Raw genomic sequence first — 21,636 nt, forward strand, 5'->3', positions numbered from 1 at the left:
ATATATATATATATATATATCTTATAATGATATAAAACATATCATTGGGTCTTATTTTGAAAGCTCCATTCTACCACTGTCTGTCTTTTCCACTGTGCAGTGGGTGGGTGGACAGCATCCTGCGCTACCTGCCCCAATGACAGAGGTCAGCGCATGCTATCAGGGCACAGCTGGTGAGGTCTCGCGCCCACTCCTCCCACAACAGCACCCCGAAATGGTTTAATGAAGGATATTTAGCTGTTCTCAAAGGCCAGCTTCTGTGAAAAAGACACATGGATCCCAGGCATTCTCCTGGGGAGGGAACAGTATCCCATTCCTGTCCCGTGCTGCTAACAGTTCTCCTTCAAACAGACGAGAAAGAACAGCATGTTACTCTGGCTCTCCTGGTCCTCAAAGTCATACAGTCTCCTCTACTTTGAGACATCCTTTTGCTTCTGCATTGGAGAAAGAGCTGAGGTAGGCTCAAATTTTAAAAAGCAAAAAATGAATCAATTAACTCAGCAAACAAATCAGAGACAACTGAGAGCTGCTACCAGCACAAAGTGTAGGAAGAGAGACACCATTTACTGAAGAACTTTGGTATGTCAAGGTTGCTCTGGGTAAATCCGTCTCCTGTAATCCACCAGTCCTGAAAAGTAGGCCTGGCAATCTCATGTTACAGGTGGAAGGAGACAGGACACCCACACAAGCAGCACAGGTAGGAGAAGGAGCACGGACTTCATGGTGAAGAGATCTAGGTGTAGATCCAGGGCCCACCAGCTCTGGGGTTTTGTAAGCTGCTAGGCAGAAATTTTCCTTCATTTCTCTTCTTTTCTTGTAGTAATAGGGTCACTCTACTATGGTGTGTGTGGGGGTTTGCAATACTGGGGTTTGTACCCAGGCCTTCTCTCTGACTTACAGCCCTAGTCCTTTTCTTAAATTCAATTACTTACTTATTTTGAATCTTGGTCTCATTAGGTTGCTAAATTGCCCAGGTTGGGCTCAAAGTTGTGATTCTCCTGTCTCAGCCTCTCAAGCAGCCTAGGATTACAGCCCCACACCTGGCTTAGTCTGAGAACTTTTAGAGGCAAAGTACATACTTGTCTGGGCAGGTGGGAAAGGCTGTTTCCCTTGTCAACAACTATTAATATTTCTTCAAGCTATTTTTTTCTTTCTCACTACAAAATTTGAACTCAGGGCTTTGTGCTTTTGAGCAGCTTTTCTGCTACAGATGAGACTCTCTGCAGAGACAGCCACAGGGACCTAGGCAAAGCCACTGTGTAATGCTGAGCTGGCTTCTTTTTGCACTGGGTATACTTGCTGATTTTAATCTCTCATTTATGCTCCCGCTTCGCTTGAGGTGCTCCCATCCAGCAGTGCTGTCCAAGCCATGCAAACAGCAGCAGAACCCGGAACTGAGCAAACGCAGGAGCGTGCCCACGTACGCGTGAGTCACGGGTTAAGGCCCGGAGCTCTTTGCTCCAGGAGACACTGTTCAGGATTATCCCCAGCGCTCATGTTTCCCTATAATCAATAAACGCACCCTCACTCTTCTCTTCTGGGTTAGGCTAATAATTATTCCCCCATGGGCGAACCCATTGCTTATGGCTTTGGGCAAAGGATTGAGCCTCATTAAACCTATTTTCTCATCTGGAAACAGAGACCAGTAGCACCTGCCTGGCAGGGCTGCTGTAGAGGCACATGGACCTGTCTGTCCGAGCCTCTTAGAACAGCTGTCACCTGGATCAGTCTAATAAACCTCAGTTTCTCTTCTCTTGTCTGTTGCTGGGTGGAGCCTGAGCTCAGAAGAGGGTCCTGGACCCCCACTCTACACTTGTGCAGATCTGCGCTGAAGGCTTGGCTGAGGCTCCCTCCATCCGTGCAATGGCACGAGCAGACTCCTGAGCTGGAGTGATACCGCGCCCCACTCTGGGCCCGTGTGTCTCTGTGCTCAGATGCAAACTCTTAGAAGTAAAAAAAAAAAATCAAAGTACATAAATCACACATTTCCCAGCATTCTGATGAGATTTCAGTGCAGCTGACCGTAAAAACATCTCTGCCAGACACTTCACATCACATACTTTTATAGGAAAAAGGTTTAAAATTGGCAAAACGTGATAGAATTACTGCGCTTCAGTTTCTATGGATTTTGCAAAAAGCCATTGACACAGGGAACACGGATGGCCTTTCCGGCCCCAAATCTTTCTTGCCATCCATGTTTTGAATCAGGCTGTGTTTTCTTCTGGAAAGAAAAAAAAATGCAAGCAAGTCCACCAAAAAAGTTGTTTAAAGGTTGCCAGTTACAAGGAAAGACTATTCTCAGTGATTTTCTTGCTGGCTGTGGGTACATTGTCCTTTGTTTGCTTGGTTTGGAGAAAGATTCTGTACTTTAAGAAAACTTCTTCAGGTTTAGACTCTAGGGAATGCACTGTTTATTTCACTGTGAAATTTCTTTTGCCGATGGCCCATCTGATGTGTGAGTCCATACAAACACCTCCTCTACCAAGCAGGGCACCCCACCCCCTGGTGCCGAGTGCCTTGGGAACAGCTGGACATCTGGGTGCAGAGAACAAGGGGAACTTGTAGTCATGACCAGCACTGGGCTCTGGCCTCACCCCTAATGTGTGACTTTGTTCATGGGCCTCAGTTCCACCTTCAGGTTTTCTCATCTCTACCAGGGAGAATTAAGCTGACTGCCAAAAGCCTGTAAGGGTGGAATGTCGTGCAGCTCCTGACAGCTCTGAGGAAACCACTGGTGTTTTATGGCATTTTCTTTATTAGATTTAAAGAGCAGGAGCCTGAAGAACTCTAAGCTCTGGGTAGAATTTTCCATTTTTAAAATTGAAATTCATACTAGCCACTAGTCTGATTTCTTTGGGGTCAGTGTTTTTAGAGTCCTGAACCTTGGAGACCCATGCCCGTGAGGTGGGTTCCAGTATAATGAGTTCTGTGCGTTAACATGGAGCTTTCATGAGCCTCCAGGGAGCAGATTGCCACGGGAAGCGCACCTACCAGGCAGCCACACATGTGACTCAGTGCCATGCCGGGGACACACCCATGAGCCCCCTGCTCTTCCGCTTCCTGTCCCTGAGAGGTCACTCAATCCCCATCTCCAAGGGCAAAGGTGAGTGTGGGCAGGATGTGCACACGCAGAAGCAGTCTGTATGATGGCAGCTATGCCCAGACATGACTGAGCCAGGCCCGGGCCTTCAGGGGCCTTGTGAATTCTCAACGCCTCAGTCACTGCTCAGAGGAATCACAGAGAGACTGCTGCACTAGCGTCACCTTATTGGGGCAGAGAACTCAGACAATGGATAAAATCTACGGATCTTCTCCCGAGGGAAGCAGTGGACATAAGTACGGATGCACAGGTGTGCTATGATGTCAGGCATTTCATGGGCTTCCTGATGCTCCCTTAGAGGTCATCTAGGTTTTGGTAGGCTTCAGGTTACGACCCATTTTGGATCATAAACAACAGATTTAATGATCACCATTCAATTCACTTAACAGATAGTGGAGGAATTCACCATTTGCCATAGGGGCTAAATGTACTTTGAAACACGATTTTGTTTTCATTTCTCAAAATCTGCATCCCACGTTGTATAGAGTAAGCTCCACCGTCTGGAATATTTCAGTTACCCAAACATTTTATTTGTCATCACTGTTAAGTCAAAACAAGCTTATGCATATCTTATCCATTTACCATCCTATGAACTAAATCTGTGCTTCAGAATGACACTGTGCAGCAAGAAAGCAGGGGTTGAATTAATCCAGTGCTTCTTTAAAGCCAAACTGCCTAACATTTTTAGAAGAAAACTATCCACCATGGCTTAAACTTAAATTCTCAGATAAATTTTGATGTAACTAGTAATCAGGCTTCCTGAATTATATAGCACCTAGCTAATTGCCTGTGTTCTGCCAAATTCCTGTGAAATCAAGGGTTACCTAGGTCTGATGTTTTTAAATGCAATTTCGTAAAAATAAAATAAAAGAAATGCATAAACAGTATAATTTGCACATTCAGGAGCCTGGGTGAGGTGGGCCAACGTCACCAGTGCCCTCTCCTCTGTCATCACAGCCAGCAGCAGTTGCTGTCCGCAGGTGCAGGGGTGGCGGGGTCCTTGGAACCGGATGTGGAAGGGGCCATCAGTGTCATGAGAGAAGAGAAAATGAGCAGGTGGAACCTGGGAGTGCAGCAGGGTTGGACAGTGGCACTGCTCTCTGTAATTTCAAGACGGCAGCAGCACATCTGTTGGGTGTTGTGAGTAAACACAGGTCAGAGCCAGGCTGTTAGAAACCTTGTAGTTAGTGCTCAGCAAAGAGCACAGGTGCGCTTCCAAATCCAAGCTCTGCTGCTGGTCACGCTGTCCAGAGCAGACACAGCATCGCAAAGCCTGGGTGCCAGTGTGGCTCCTTGCCCAGGGCAGCATCAAGAGGTCAAGGAGCCTGACCTCTGTGTTCAAGGAGGCTGCTAGAATGGAAGGGAACAAAAGACAAAGCAGAGACTAACAGTCCCAAAGCTGGGTATAGACTGCCAGTCTCAAGGCTGATGGTCTCAAGGCTTGCCTGTCCTGTCTCAAGGCTTGTCACTTCTGCTAAAGCCACAAAGGTCACAAAAGGTGCCCAAAAGATGAACTGCGGAAACAACACCTGCCTGTACCTCCCTATCTCCCTTTTTCTTAAAGATAAAATGTAAAAAAGTTAAAAAGAAAAAGCAACATTACTTCCACCTCTCTACCCTTTGCTAAATTCTGCTTCTGTAAAATTCTGCTTGCTCCCCTGCCCTGGCTGAAGAACAGAGAAATATGAGAACAAACTTAGAAACGGTGTTCAGACTCTGAAAGGTGACTTCCTCTGGACCTGCTAGGGAAAATAACCCTGCCTTTCTCTTCAACTCTCTGAGTGCCTCTCTCTTCCTTGGTCTGCCTGCCCTCCAAGTGCCATTTCACTGCCTTTCCAGAAATCCTGACTGACCCTAGCAGAGTCAGTCTCCCCCACACTTCCCCCTTCACACAGAGCTTAGAGGTCTGGGCTTGAGTTCTTTCCGGAATAGTGAACCTTCTCCTCCCACTTCCAGAACGACCTTCTGTGCATGTTGAACTTGAGTTCAGAAGCTGTGTTCCAGATCCACTCCTAGCCTTCATGTCAAGTTCAAGAGTGACCCGGGCCACCTTTGGAGACCTGGAGCCTCCCAGTCAGTTCCTGGAGCCGCTAAGAGAGAGAGAGATGTTCACTTCTTCCCTTTCTGTCCTGCCAGGCTTTGAGGGTTGGGCCCCACGGGTTCATGTGCATCTCTGGTCACACAGAAGTCTCTGGAGAGGCTAGAACATGCTCAGATGTCAGTGGCAGTGGGGAATCACTTTTCACGCTTTAATGTTTCTTGTCATTTGTTTTATTCTAGAAGAATTATCATGAAGTGCAATCTTCCATGGAAAAGTTGGGTCATCCTAAGCAGGTGCCCAAAGCCAGACACCTGAGCTGGCTGATCTGTGAACCCCTTATATAACCTCAGATTTTGCAATTAGCACCTTTAATCTGAGTTTTGTCTGAAGAATCTCAAACTTCGGGAACTCTTTCCTCCTGGTCTCCTGAGCATGAACGCTGGGCCCCAGGCTGTCTCACCACATCGCTTTGGCAACACAATGACTCTCTCTGGGATTTTAAAAAAATCTAATGAGGCTGTTCTCTTGCCTTGCAACTTTTCATCTCAGCATAAAGGCAGTTCTCATCAAGCAGCTTTGTTTATAGTAACAGAGGTTTAAAGTTTTTTATCCTTTACAGAATAACGTGAATCAATAAAGGCTTCAGATCTCTTACTCTTAGAATATTTCTTACCCATATAAGCAAATGCTCTAAGTATTACATCTCCTATGCATACAATTTTATTTTTTTTCCAGAGGAAAGAGTTTCAATATTGATTTTTACTGTGACTTCAAAGGAAAGGTACAATTTCATAAGAACATTGAATAAGTAGCTACAGAACCAAATAAATGCCCACTTTACCTGACATACATCTCAGGCACTTATCAGAAGACATAAAATGACATAATTGTAGGTTTTACATATAAAATGTATTCTACTTGCATATGGGGAGGGAAGGTAACTTTTAGTAACTCCAGAAAATGTATGAATACATCAAATATTAATTTTCCTAAAAAGGCATTTGAATGCTACATGATCTCTCCCTTAAAAATTCTTCCAATGATTTCAGTAAGGAAGGAAGCAGGTAAAAATACCCAACATTCACAAATACACACACACACACACACACACACACACACACACACACATATGAATGCACTTTTCACAGTGGCAGACAGAAACCCACTGTCCTAGCATGTCATGGTATCTGCATTTTTTTCCATGAAAGATTCCTGTGATCTGTTGTGTTCCCACATCTACAGTAGTAATACTGTACACAAAATTAAACAAAAGGTGCTTTTTAGAAGGTGGATCTTCCCCCACTAAACAAAGGAAAAGCGACATTTCTCCATGGCCATAAGCAAGAGAACAGGCTGCTGTTTCCATCTCCTGCCATGCAGTGCAGTTCCTCACTGGACAACAGCAGAGCATCAGACCTGAGAAAACAGTGCTGGGAATTTCCCATACACAACCACATCGGTATACAAACTACTGCCAGCTGTGTCCAGGTCAGAATGTTCTGGAATCATTTCAAGGCCTCTCACCTCTCAAGGTGGTGGGTGAGCAGTGCGGTTGCTGCTAAGCAAACCCATTTTGAGTGGGATTATAGAAGGAACATAAAAACCTCATTAACAGACTCTTGCTTCCCAATGATCTAATATTTTGGAAGCATGTGAAGGCATATCTTCCCTACTTCCTCTCCTCCCTTACTGTATTATATACATATTTTTCTTGCTTGTCACAACACCTGTAAGTTACTATGGTTTGTTATTTGGTGGTTAGGGTCCAGGAAGATCCACAGTTGAAAAAATGTCTCCTTCCAAATGCTTCAACTACCTAGAGTGAGAAACACCTGATTTAAACAGTCTCAACTCTCTTCCATCACCAGGAGTAATAAATAAATAAAGATGTAAGCAAATAAAAATACTTGAGGGGGTAGCAACTGCTGTCTTGAGTCATAGTGATTTATAATTGACTAAGTTACGGATTCCTTTTATCAGCGAGGGTCTTTCATGAACATGGTATAGAGGCAAAAGTAAAGTAAATGCCATGGGTTGAACTGCGTCTCCAAAAGGCATGCTGAAGTCCCAACCCCCAGTACTTGTGAACAGGGACTTGTTTGGGAATATGGCCTTTGCTGACCTCATTGAGATAAGGTCTCCCTGCACCAGGGTGGACCTACTCCAGCAGGAGGTTGACCAGACTCCTCACCATAGGGCATCAGAACACAGACAGCATCGGAGGGAGGTGAATGGCAACATGAAGTCAGGGACAAAAACTGCAGTTATGCTACCACCAGATGAAGAACACCTGGAGCGACTGGAAATTGGGGAAACCAGGAAGGGTCCCCCCTGAGCTCAGAGGGAGCAGGGCATAGTCAATGCCTTGATTTTAGCCTTCTGGCTTCCAGAACTGTGAGGGAATAGTCTTTGTCTTGAGCCATCCACATTTGTGTTAATTTATTATGGCAGCACTTGGAAACTCAGACAATAGTGAATCTATATTTATCCCATGCTTGGCAGTCTGCATAGTTCAAGGGGATAAGTGGCTCATAGCAATGTGCAAGGGTAATGGTTAGGGACAAGACACTTCCGGCCATGCTCTTCTGTGGGGGACTGCCCCCTTCTCCATCAGGGAAAGACTGCTCCAATCTCAGCTGAGGACACAGGATGGATTTCCAGAGTCCCCAGGTCAAAGGAAGAGACCTGTGCTTCCAGGGACAGAAGAAAGCAATGGGGATACGCAACACCCCTGTCACTCTTTTTCTATTGTAGATGTGGGTTATGCTGAGCAGGAGATAGCGGCTGCCAGAGGTAAGGACCTTGATTTGACATTCTCCCGTTTTCATAGGACACAGTGTCCATCATGAATTCATGGATATTGGCTTGGTCCAGGTTCTATCGTGACAATTCTTTGCAGAGATTAACCTGTGGATTGCAACAGGGAAGCAAGAAACCCCACCTGGATGGACACAGCTTGAACTCCCTTCCAGGGAGCACAGGTCCAACACAGACACACTTTCCGGGGACCCCGCAGGTATCTGCCTGTGGTTTGCCCTGTGAGATGTAGTGCTGGAGCTTGGGAAACAGCCCTTGCTAGCAAAAGCTTGTTTCCTATGAAGTGTAGAGGAGGCTGCCCATATAGAAAGCCAGTATAGAAAGGGATTTTAATTCCCTTTTAAATTGCATTTGCTCAGGTACAAGTGTGTCAGGGAGACTAGCTGGGTCTGCAGTGCCCTCCCTCACCCCTCAGGGCTCCACAGCCTGCTGCTGTCCTGTGGATGCATGCACCCCTCACACTGCAGCCTCTGACCCAATGGCATACCAGGCCCAGGCCTATGCTGCTGTCCTCTGTGAAGATGTGCCTGTCCTGTGGGCCATTCTTCTGAGGTTCCATGCCCCTCTCCGTGCCGGACATAGGCAGTGACTTCTGGCTCCTTCAGGTCAGTGTGTCACTTGCCATGGAGCACAGTGCCTCTCAGATGAGAAGTGCTGGAGTCCCGAGGTCAGGGACTTAAGGGTATACTGGATTTCCATCTCCTTTCAGCCACCAAATGACCGTGAGACCTTGGGCATCATCTCTGAGCCTGTTGCCAGGCACATACTCACATGCAGGAGGAGGGACATGGGCCAACACCTGCCCACGCTCCACACTGCAAGACCAGTGGTGCTGATACTAGCTTCCCGAGGTGGAAGCTGGGCCTGTGCGAGGCAGGGAGCCTTGGTCGGCAGGGACCAGAACTGGGAATACTGGACTGGAAGTGGCAGGAGCCAGAGCAGAGAGGCCTGAAAGTCCCCAGGGAGGACTTCCCAAGCATGAACGACCGACCCTTCCATGGCCTGTCATACAGTGGTTACCATCCTGTTTTTCTTTTGTTGTGCCTCTTGCTAATGGCTTTGGACTTTTGGTGGAAACAATGGAGGAGGTCTGGGAGACTAAACTTTTTATAGCTGGGCATGGTGGTATACACCTGTATTCCTAGCACCCTGGGAAGCTGAGGCAGGAGAATCTCACACTCCAGCCTAACCTGAGCAATTTAGCCACTTTGTGAGGCCCTGTCTCAAAATTTAAAAAAAAATTTAAAAAAATGTCTTTTAAATATAGCTCAATGTGAAGGCCCTGGATTCAATCCCAATACTCCCCAAACAAACAAAAATCAAACAGATGTTTTATAACGGAAGAATTAAATTATCAACAAAGGACAGAGTGTAATGAATTGCATGTTCCCTTCACTCTTTCAGCAATTAGTGACCCACAATCATTTTTTCTTATAATGTCCCCATCTATTTTTTTCCACTCCCTTATCATTTTGAAGAAGCTCCTAAGGGCAATAGCACTTACTCTGTAAATATAATGGCACGTGTCACCAAATGATAACAGAGTTGTTCAAAATATAAGAGCCATGTCATTATCATGCGTGGCATATTAATACCTTAACAGCGTCAGATACCTAGAAATGTGCATGTTAACAATTGTCTCACAAGTGTGTTATTCATTTTTATACTTTCAGTTTAATTCGGGATCAAATAAGGACCACAGCTTCTCTTAAGTTCCTTTTTAGCCTTTCAATTTCTCCCTCTTCTGCCCATCCATCTTTTAACCTTGCAAATTATTACTGGCAAAGCTTGTTTACACCAGTTTGCACAGCTGGAGTTTTCAATCCCATGCTGCTAACAGTCTTCAGCCTGTGTTCCCTGACACGTGGCTGAGGAGGCCTGGTCAGATGTGGATGCTGTTTAATTGACAGGCTGAGTGAGAGGTGACAGTGACAAGGCCCGTGACTCCCTAGGCTGAGTGACGGGGAGATGCTCTGTTTCTACTGCTCCCTCACTTCTGAGCTGAAACCTTACACAGAGGCCATCAGGCACAGAGGAAGATGATCAAATCATAAACAGTGCCTGATCCTTTCTACCTATCTGTTACTTTTCCCAATAAGGTGTAGACTTATTCCACCTGCCAATGCAGATCGGTAAAGTTTCCAGTATCACTGCTTTGCTTTGGGCATCACTGTGAGCCCACGAGGAGACGAATGCAGTTTGTCACTGCAGTCAGGGTCCTTGTCAACATGTGTGTGGCTCAGGAAGTGGTTTCCTTCTTATTAGTACACTTGGCCATGTGATCATATTTGTACTGGGGAGATGATACCTGTTCATCACACGTCTTACTTTCTTTTACCTTTCCCTCCCTCCCTCTGTAGCAGTCTGGGCTGGCCTGTACAAATCCCCCAAAACTGGCCAGAATGGGTCCCCCAGGGCCAGCAGGAGGCTGTGTGAATCACAGTGACCACGTCAGATAGCTGTGGTGTTTAGGAAGAGAGAATGAAGTTTCCACCTCAAGCTGCTGTGGGGATCAGAGAGGAATCAGCCTGGGAGACAGGAGGGTTAGCAACTTGGAGGGGATTTAAGGTGACAGGATGGAGGCAGGTAAGATGCAAGACCTGTGCCAGGCCACGCAGTTGCTGCCCATGTGCTCGGTGGCTCTTTTGTAACTTCTGACCCCCATGACCTGGACTGCAGAATGGGAACAGCATCGCTGGGAGGACTGGGAGAGGCTGCAGAGGAAACAAATGCAGCATTATGTGCCAATCCTGGTGAGCTGCACATTTCCAAAAGGCCAGCAAGGTGTCTAGGTCCACCTGGGACAGAGGGCTCTCCATCTGGGCCATCCCAGAGCCACCCCCAGGTCTCACCAGCTGTATGTGCACTGCATTCTGACAGCACCCGAGGATTGATAATGGACCCTCCAGCATCTGCTAAACCACATTCTATTGATCCTTTATTGAAAAGATGAGATAATAAATGGAACATTGCCAGAGGAAAGACAGATTATATAATCTTCTGAGGGCTATTTTTCTTATTCCATATCTAAATTGGCCACATTCATTGTGAGAAATTTAGAATATTGTGTAAGAAATTGCTCTCATAAGGGACAGATTCTGAAATTTAGATAAAAGAAAACAACAACTGTACATTCTTAAAGTATTCCAAGCCCCTCAAAATACTATCCGAGATGCAGGTCTTGATCAATGATTCAGAACCTTCCCTGCCCATGAGTTCAGTGAGGTCCATAAACCTTTCCGAGGTCATTTGCATCTCTCAGATTTTTTTTTTTTTTTTTTTGAGTACTGGAGATCGAACTCAGGCCCTTGTACTTGTGAGGCAGGTGGAAGAACCACTGAGCCAAATCCCTAGCATCTCAGATCTTAGTTTTGAGGGCTTGATCAGAATAATTTCTTGAGTCGAGATTTTTTGAGGATTGAAACAGTCATCTCGCAGTTGCTATCACCCCATTTACTGTTGCTAAAGATGGATGTAAAATATTCATGATGTCTTATTAAATAATTTGGGCAAGGAGAGGAGTGGGGGAGAGAGAGAGAGAGAGAGAGATGAAACTGACCTAAACTCACTTACTAGAGATACACTGCAGCTTTCTAAGCCCATTCTCTCCAGGAACACACACAAACACACACACACACAAACATACACACACCCCACATGCTCGCAAACACACATGCACGTAGCAATGCCTGGTTCATTTTGCAGTTTGCTTTTTCAACATATTGGGAAGTGAACAATTACACCACATGGTAACCATTTTTACAGTTGGTACATAGAGAATAATTCTTCTAGGCTGAGGCTTTCTTTTGCCCTGGTATGCCGGGTCATCTGACCAGGCTGGTACACAATGGAGCACTCCTCTGCCATAAAGAAGATGAACTTGAGTCATCTGTAGGAAAATGGATGCAACTTGGGACCATAATGTCAGGTGAAATAAATCAGACACGGGAGTTTAAATAGCATATAGTTTCTCATATACAAATTATAAATAAAGAACAAAATAAAAGATAGATAATGGAAAAAAGGGAGATAGATTTTTGCAAATGGGAAGGAGACCAAGAGGTGGAGGGGCCAGAAAGGGGATGAATGAAAGAATGAAGATGTGGTGTGTACACGTGCCAACTCCACACGAGAAATGTGGTCCTTATGTACCGTACACTAATAACAAAAACTGAAAAAAAAAAGGAATGGACAAATGAACCTCTGAAGTGGGCAAGGCAAGTGTTTTCAGTAAACTGTCAACTTTGCCTTCTTTGATTTATTTTTAAATTGCTCCAATTAATATAACAAGATCAATATATTGCTATTTTTTTAAAGCTCACATTCCCCCTCCTGGCAGCACTAAATAGCACTATCATTCCTGTTTTGAGCCAGCCAGAACATTTCAGGAGTATTTGTTGCATGATGAAGCCAGGGCTCCCAGCCACTTGAACTTTCAGGGGTGCTGGCCCTGCAGGAGCAGAGTAGGTCCCAGTCCCAGGACACCAGTTTGAGTCAGAGCCGTCATTTCTATCTCCTATTGGATGGGAAAGGAGAAGGTGGGGTCTCTAAGGCCAGAAAACCCAGTGTGGTCTTGAGCTCTTCAGTGACGAACTCGCCCTTACAACACTTGGCGTTCCAACTGACCGAACATTCTCCACCTTTACTAGGCAATTGCCATGTGTGATTCCTTTAAACACAAGCCACTTTTCCTCACCAGGCTATTTTTAGTTATTCCAATATTCACGAATATGTACAAATCGTGGAGGTATCTTGATCCTCCTTGGCTGAACTCAAAGGGACATTTTCTTAATTCACCAAAGAGTTTGGGGAGTCTCAGCTACTTTAAAACAATGTCCATGGCAGGAAAAAGCTTTAGGGCTCACATTTTAAAAAGAAGAGTTTTATATTTGCATAGCTCAAAAACAGCTGATATTTTTAGGTTTGTTTTTTAAATCCTCAGTGAAGACTAATGGTCTGATTACTGGTTTGAAAAAAGCTAATTAAAAACAAGATACGAGTCCCTTGAGGGTAAGCAAGTTTGCCAATGTCTTATTTTTGAGTGATCTATGGAAAAATCTGAAGGAAGTCTTAATTTTGGCAGCCCTCAAAACTAACTATCTTTATCACTCAGTTTAATAAAGTGTCCCCTAAGTGGCACGCAGTGGTATATCACAGAGGGGCCAGGAGAAGCCAGAGAGATCAAGTCCCTGTCTTCCTGGGGCTTTGTTTTCATAAGGCATAGGGGTGGGACACAGACGCTGAAGATGTTGAGCAGAGACAGGAAGCAGAGGGTGCAGGGACACACCAGGGAGGTGGCACACTGTGAAGCCAGACACTGGTCAGGGCAGGGCTCACTGAGCAAGTGACATTTTAACTTAGGCCCACAGTTTGAGTCTAGAGTGTCCTGCAGAGGAACAGTATTGAAAGCTTGCTTCCACTGGGAGGTGTGGGACCTGGGGGAGGGTTAGGCCCAGGGAGGGCACCCTCAAAGCTTCTGCGGATACTGCCCTCTTCCCTTCTCTTTGTTCGTTGCACCTGGACATGAGGTGGATGGTTTCCTCCATCGGGCCCTCCTGCCAGGACCTCCTGTGCCACCCAGGCCCAAAGCCAGGGCACCTGGTCTCATCAGACTGCTGCGAGTCTCAGAAAGCTTCTCTTTGTACGCTGACTACCTTGGGTATGTGTCACAGCCCACAGGAAGCTGACCGTCACTGAGGTTTTCAGGAGGTGGGGAGTTGGCCGTGGAGCCATCTGGAGAGAATATTTCCCACAGGGAAGCTGTGACAGGGCTTGTGCAGGGCAGAGACTTCCCCAGTACAGGTCCCAGGACCAGGTGTGGCTCCACGGGAAGCAGGCTCCGGAGGAGCCTCGAGGGATGATTTGGGAGGAAGATGGCAGCAGCTTTTGCTGGGGACAGCAACAGGGGTAGCAGAGGTGGGTGAGTTCCCGATGTATTTTAAAGGGCACCTGAGCAGGCTGCCTTGAAGGGACACAGCGTGGAGCTAGGGTGACACAGGACTTGCAGTAGGAACAGCAGGGATTGGAGCTGCCACGGGGCAAAGCTGCAGGGTGAGCCTTGCAGGAAGGAGACGTTGGAGCTCAGTTTGGGCACGTTGAGTTTTTGGAGTTGAATATCGGACTCTCAACTGTTGTTTCTCTTTTCATAAGTCCAAATTCATCATCTTCAGAGAATGGAAATTCCCTGAGGGTAGAGCTCTGTCTGTCTTGCTCATCACTGTATTTCTAGAGCCTAAGAAAGTGTTTAGTGCATGTAGATACTCAATTAAAAATTAATTGTATGAATATTTATTAAGTACCACCTTAATGTCTCACTCTATTCTCTGTGCTAAGGACACAGAGGCAGGTCAAACAGCGCTCATCTTCTGCTCATTTCTGCTTTCAGTTGGAGACAGACAAGGCTAGGAAGCACAGTGAAATAAGCCACCTGTCCTCTGGTGCTTGTGCATAGTAGACGCTGATTCTCTCTGCGTGTCCTTTTTCTGCGGGGAGAACATGAGGCTCTGGATTCGCACTCCACTCCATCCTCTTGCTCCAAAACTCCTCTCCCATACCACTCTGCTTCCAAATGTGACACCACAATCCCATTGTCATGTGAGAAATATCAGGGCTGGATCTCTCCCATGAGCGTGCAGAGGGCAGTCTGCTCCCAGCAGGACTAGGTGTAAGGTACAGTCTAGAAAGGACCTGGAAGTGGGCAGCTCTGGCCACTCAGTGCACCAGAGTTAATTCAAACCATGCGGCCCACTTACCTTGGCTTTGGCTGTCTCCCTCGCACTGGCAGTGTTGAAGCACCTGGATTACCTGCCTGGGTCACCACGTAATTTCAGCAGAAAGGCTCAGTGTGCAGCCTTTTACAGAACTTTCTATTCACAGAAGAGGAGGTACCTCTGACCCCAACCCTCAAAAGAGAAACGTGAACACTTATTGCCAGTAGCAGGGCAGCAACAGTGCAGCAGCAGCAAGGGCCTTGGTACTCCCGGGCGATTCGAATTATCAACAGCTCTCATCAGCACATTGGATAATTTCCTTGATTTCATTCTATCCTCTCTCCCCAGCCACTCCTCTGAGCCTTATGCAGAAATCCTCAAGCAGCCACTGCCCCTCCAGACTGTCCAGTTCCATCTCAGTTTCGATATGGAAGCTTGTGTCTCCTTTCTTTCCCCGCTAGAATTCCTAGAATGTAAGTGACCGACCAAAGATCATTTAGCCTCCAAAGGTGACGATCCTTCCTCTGCTGCTGACATGTCTGATCAGCCCTCCACAGAAGGAGGACATCAGGGCTCCCCTCTTCTAATGTCACCTCCACAGGCATGCAGCCCTCTCCGTAGTCCACTGTGGGGACCGCACACATTTTGATGCAGCAGAGTCCATCAGCACACGAATTCTTATGACTGGCAGCTCGTGATTTATCAAGAACTTGCCTCCTTCACAAAGAAGTGTTTAGCTTATCAGATTGCTTTAGGGCGCAAATAAACCAGTGGCAGAGAGGCCCGTACATATCACATTTCTGATATACTAGCTAACTCAAAGGAGACAGGGATCTTGAGTTTATCCTGTACACATCCAGGTGCACAGTAACTTTCAGACAGCACATAAAAAGAGCATCCTTTTAATTGTTCTTCCCCCCCAAAGCCAAATTCCATTACAAAGCAAGAACCCCACAGTGCGGAGAGCTTTACCGTCACACATCTGTGTTTGATTCCAGCATAACCCTATCTTCTGCCCCCATCTGTGGGATTGTGCCATGGCTTCAACGTTCTCATGTTCCCAAATTTTAGATGTTAAAATCCCAACTCCCAAGGTGATAGAATGAACCTTGGGGACTGTTTATGAGGATTTCATGAAGGAAACCGGGAGGTCAGCCTCACCTTCCCCACTGTGAGACCGTACTGACAAGGCCCCACCTGTGAGCTAGGACAGAATCATCTGCAGCACCCTGATCTTACACATGCCAGCCTCTAGCATGATGACAAACGCATGTTTGCTGCTTAAGGGAATCCACTTTACAGAGCCGGGCTGCCACAGCAGCCTCATGGACTAAAACAGGTCATAAAAGCCTATTCAAGGACCTGGAGGAAGCATTTCTTAAGAGGCAACCAGCACTGGAAGTGTCCACTGTGAATACAGTAGCAGGTAAGTAAACTCTCTCCACAGTGATGAGTGCTTCTGACTAAACATAGCTAGAAAGAATGTCACAATGGAAATTATAACATATCGTTTATTAACACTGGATAGGAACACACAGTGCCACCTCACCAGCAGTAAGTCTGGGTGGTAGCTCTAGCTAGGTTCACAACTATGAGCAATAAATTGAATTCCTGTCCTGTTCAATACCTGCACTCAAGTTCCACGTCATTACTTCCTTGCTCACAGAAAAGAACATCAGGTGTGAGAATCTGCAGTGTAAGTGGAGGATATCATCTCCCAAATATATGCTACCATTCACCTTAGGTATCAAAAAGGTAATGTTTTCTAAACATCACACCTAGTAATTTGTCACCATCTCCCCACTTAGCAGTCAGCTATTCACACGTTTTCGCCTCAGGTATGGCAGTGCCCATTTCTGCCAGAATGTAATTGCTTAAAAGATTCTTTTTACATCTTTCTTAAACGTTTAACATGTTGTTCTCAACTCTGTATAGCCACTGCTTTTAAGTGACACCAATAAACCTATCCAGCAGGTACTATATAAAACTTATCTAATTCATATTTGCAAGATGTCTTGAGATCCTGGCACAAAAAAACAACACTGAAACCCAGAGGTACTCTGTAACTTTCTTTTTAAATCAGTTTCCAGCAAGATTCCATGAGGCCTCTAGTTCTAGCTGTTTCAGCTATTTTTAACATTGCTACCATAAGAAACACACAAGAGGAAAAGTCAAAGGGGGCTCATTAATGCAGGTGAGAAGGGCCACAGAAATCTCACCAATTGTTCCGACGCACACAGAAACGCACAGCTAATGGATACGCAGTCACAATGCATAGACTTCGCTACATCAGTGACAGCTGTTCCTTAATCCTAACCCACACAGTTGCTGACCAGAGAGTGGCTCTTAAACCTGCCCATTTCTTCATGGACAGATCTTTTTCAGTGAAGTGGTGGAGGGCAGGTAAAGACCCCTGAGGGAAGATTCCAAAAAAAGCTAATCTTCTGCCAAACCCATTGCTCAGATGAGCTTGACTACACAGAGGAGCTGCAGATGAAAGACTGAGTCTAGCTGCCAGAGAACTACACAGAATGCTAGATGGATTTGACATTCACTTTACATGGTGCATACTTAGAGTCACTGTGCATTTGAGATTCAAATTTTGTCGGACAATCTGGATTTTTATTTGCTAAATCTGGCAACATTAGGCAAACGAAAATTAAGACAGTATATTTTTCATTGATAGAATGCCACCCTGCACCAAAGGAAAGTATGAGTGGGAAGATTTCAATAACTCACTTTTGTTTTAACCATCACTGGCACTGATGAAATGGCAATGGCTTCAAAGTGTAAAACAATGTTAAACAGGTGAAGGAAATGATACACTGCTATCAAGGGTTATGATGAGCCCTTAAAGATCTGCACAACAGAAACTAGGATGTTACATTAATCAGTCTCATAAATAATTTACAATGTAATTAAAATGTTGTGAATGTTGCGAACTACCTGCACACAGGAGTCTTACCGGGTAGTCACCCTGCCTGCGTAGTATCTGAACTGCAACCCACTATCCTTGCATGGCCAAGTAGAAAGCAATCCTTGAGTAAAGCAGATAGACACCTCCTCTCCATCCATTGTCTTCCACAGGAAACCTTAACATTGCCAAAGGTCTCCTTCAGTCGGTAGCACATGAGCCAACCATGTACTTATTGTTACACTAACACTTTGGGTTTCAGGGACAGCAACTTGGGAAAGGAAGCACACGATTGTAAACACCACTGCAGGACTCCTTTCGCTTACCACAGAACAGACTTTACCTAGGTGATAAGACGGCCAACTCCTATAGAAAATATTTTTTAAATGTTACTGTCCACCACTTCCAGTGGGGGCTCTTGCCAGAGAGGGGAAATGATTGCTTTAAAAAGTCTGCTTAAGCAGTATAAATACTTGACTGGAATTTTCTACATAAAAACACAAGCACAATTAGACCAGGTCTACAGGCTGCACTTACGTTGAAATCTGGGAATTATTGATGATGTGGGTTTCTGGAAAGAGCCATTCTAGAACTTTCAGACAAAATGACCTGTTTCCCAAATTGTTTGATCTGAATTATCCAAAATGTTGTGGCTCTAGGCACCTGACCTTTAAGGTTTAGCTGACTGAGGCTTTTAAAAACACCAGTTCTCAAAATTCTCTGCTAAAGAAATGAAGTCCTTGGTGAGATGTTACTTCTTTCTGTTATTGAGCATTTTTTGGACTATTGTCCAAAATCAGTCACTCAGTAGGGTCTATTTGCTCATTGGTTTTGTTGGAAGAGCTGCCCTGAGACATTAGCAAAGACCTTTGATTTACATCATCCAAGGGGAATTGTATAATTAAACCCTGCTTCTGGAAATTGCAGAATATAATCAGCTTTATCAATGAGGATATTGATTAGCTAATGTTTACTGGGCACTTTTGCTACATCCTGGCACTGTTTACTTGAAGGTACAGATCATCATTTCACACTTCTCAAAGCCTTGTAAGGTTTTATTTCCATCAAGTTTGAAGATAAGAACACACACTGCCCTAAATGGTGTGAATGCTGTTGGTGATCCAGCTGTAGGAAGAATCTACTGCTCACCACCTCCAAGCCCTGCCTCTGTCTGTGCACTAGACAACAGGGCAGAGATACCACCTTTCAGGTCCAACGTGGTATGGAGAACTGTCCTGTCTTCACCTATGACCACAGATTTTGGAGAACAGGAGTCTGGCAGACCAAAGGAAGGCCAGCAACTCTTTCTACTACACGAGCAAACCACAGACGGCCCTGACATTCCTGTGAATGCGTGTGCCACTATGGTTTGCATTAATATATTTGAGAAAAGGTTAAACAGACACACAGCAGGGCCTACAGAAGACAGAAAGCTGAAAATGTGCAGGGAGGGCTCTTCCTTTAAGGAAGAGGACATCAGGAGGTTAGTTAGATGCCAAGGGGGCAGCAGGCTGGGGTCTAGCTCTTCTGCCTTGTTCACCCAGGGACAACAGGACACACAGAGTACCTGCCAGTGGGGTGAGCCACACTCTTCCTGCAGGAGACCATAGCAGACAGGGCAGGAGCAGCAAGAGCATGGGGGTTTGTGCCTTCCTACCTATGACCTGCTCCTCTTTTGTCCTCTGCAGTAGTACAAAAAAAGACCTTTGAAAGTTTCACTGTATCTTAGATCTCTTGGTGAGGGAGTTTGAATAATGGGGCCATAGAACATCAAAGGCAGCCCTGGCAGGTAGGGGATGAAGGAGAAGCATCTCTAAAGCCCTAAAAAGTGAGGTTTCTAAGGCTGGAGACCATGCTACAGAGTGACTTTGAACCTGGGAGTTTCAACTTGCAGTCCCCAGATGAGAAGAGTTTGAGAGTAGTTTGTAAAAGAGTCGTGCTGTAAAAAAGTGGCCACCAGAACCAGCCTCCAGACAGCTGAAGACCACCCAGACTTTCTCCTTCCTTTGAAGACACAAGAGGATAAACATAGAGACCTTCTGGCCTGGACTGCTGACAATACGTACATATGTGTGAGTGCCCGGTCTACGTCCTGGAGAACAGCCTATGTATACATTGAGAGGATTTGTGAAGCTAAAATCCAATCCTCTGGGCATGGTAGTGCACCTGTAATCCTGGCTATTCAGGAGGCTGAGGCAGGAGGAACACAAGTTCAAGGCCAGCATGGGCAACTCGGTGAGACCATGTCTCAAAATGAAAAGCAAAAAGGGCTGGGGCTGCAGCTCTGTCTTCGAGCGCTCCTGGGTTCAATCCTCAGTACTTGTGCCCACCCCCACCCTCCAAGTCCCCCCAACCTTGTTCTTCACTCAAGAAAGCGTCACTTTAAAGGTCTTACAGTAATGATGATGATGATATACTTTAAAAATTAAAGCCTCTAGAGCTGAAGGGAAAGTAGAGAAGAAAAGTGTCCTCTTGGGCCAGGCTGAGCTCCAGCACAACCAAGACATTCAGGCAGTGCCTGCCACCCTGGCTCTTTCACCAATGTGCCTGCTTTTCCTGGAAAATAAGTCTTGTAGATCTGAAAACACCTTCCTTTGGATGCAGAGACTCTTGCGAGGTACTTATACTCTTTTTATGTTATTTGGCTGATAATTTTCCTCAAACAGCTCTAACAAGAAATGGGGCCTAAAGAGATTCTTTGGGGATGAACTTCGGAGAAAATGAGGGTGGTCGTGGCCTTTAGGGACAGGTATGACTGGGGACCTGCTGAGAAGGGACAGTAGGGCTGCCTGGGTCCCTGAGGGTTGCTTGTGACCTTAGAGGCCGGGCTCCCACATAGGCCAAGTGGACAGTGCTCCTTCTTCCCAGGTACCGGGCTTAGCTAGGACTGAGCAAAAACGAAATCACAAGCAAAACATCTTGAGCCTTTCAAGGGTAAAAAGCCACAGCACAGTGCCTGTTAGGGTTAATCCGCCTTTGCCAGCTGCCGGGGCTGTTCAAAATAACACAGAAATAAGTAAGAATGGGAGAAACGCAGGCTCCGGGTCAGAGCAGTGCACAGAATCTTGCGCCCTGACTAACTGGGTTCCTAGCTCCTGGAGCCCAGCAGAAAGAATTCGGTGTCTCAGGTGAGGATCTGGCTGTCACCGACCACCTGGCCACAGCCCAAAAGTAGGGACTCGGGAGTGCACATCGGACTAGGACCAGAGCCAGAGTCTGAGCTGCCGAACCCTCGCGGCACTGTCCTGCCTCATCATTCCACTCGGAGCCAGGACACACGCCCCAGTCCTAAGGCCAGGAGCGCCCTAGTAGCCTCAGGGCGGCCGCCACGCCTGACTCAGCCTCCTTGTGGCGAACCTCGGGTCTGGCCCCAGCCGCAAGGCTCCAGGGCTCTCGAGGACCGCGGTGTAGTCCGCGGTTCCAACGCACCGCCTTTACCGGGGCACAGGCTGAAGCAGGAAGGACACCCACCACCGCGCCTTCCGCGCGTCAGGAGCACCGGGGGCCGCGCACCTTCCTTGAGTCTGGATCTGGGTTCGCACTCCGCACCCAGGTTAGACCGGACTGGATTGGGGTCCACACTGGGAGCAACCCCATCTCCTCCTCACCCGCGCCCCGGGGGACTGTGAGTACCTGCCACGAGGAAGCACAGGACGACGAGTGCCCGGCTGCCCATGGTCCTGGAGCAGGCGGGCGGCGCGGGCTGCAGGCGGCGAGGTGAGGAGTACAAGGAGCGGCTGGCGCAGTCAGCAGCGTGAGCTCCAGCGCCGGGCGCACTCCTGCTCCATCCCCACCCGGAGCCGGAGCTGCCTCCGCCAAACCCCTCCTACCGGGCCTGGCGGTGACGGGGCCACCCCCTGGTCGTCCCTCCCTCCTTCCCTCCTGCTGCGCTCAGGTCCCAGGAACTCGGCCCAGGGCGGCCTCTGCTGGACAGTCCGCGGCGGAGACCTACTAGAAGCCGAGGCAGGAGCCCTGGAAGCACCTGGCTTGGGCTGGGAGCTGAGGGACCAGCAAGGGAACAGAGGAGTGATTTAGGGACGTCTCTGTGCTCCCC

At 46.8% G+C, this 21,636-nt stretch overlaps 1 protein-coding gene across 1 annotated transcript in view; it reads right to left on the bottom strand.

Moving 5' to 3' along the window:
* Parm1 (prostate androgen-regulated mucin-like protein 1) overlaps positions 1–21,407 on the bottom strand; it is a 79,954-nt gene extending 58,547 nt beyond the window's left edge. Inside the window, exon 1 of the mRNA XM_033759303.1 lies at positions 21,216–21,407. Within this exon, the coding sequence (XP_033615194.1) occupies positions 21,216–21,258 (43 nt within the window). The 5' untranslated portion in view covers positions 21,259–21,407. The remainder of the gene's footprint in view (positions 1–21,215) is intronic.
* Between the last annotated feature and the right edge of the window lie 229 nt (positions 21,408–21,636).

The sequence above is a fragment of the Fukomys damarensis genome, unplaced genomic scaffold (assembly GCF_012274545.1).
Source record: "Fukomys damarensis isolate Sample0158 unplaced genomic scaffold, DMR_v1.0_HiC HiC_scaffold_37, whole genome shotgun sequence".
NCBI lineage: Eukaryota > Metazoa > Chordata > Mammalia > Rodentia > Bathyergidae > Fukomys > Fukomys damarensis.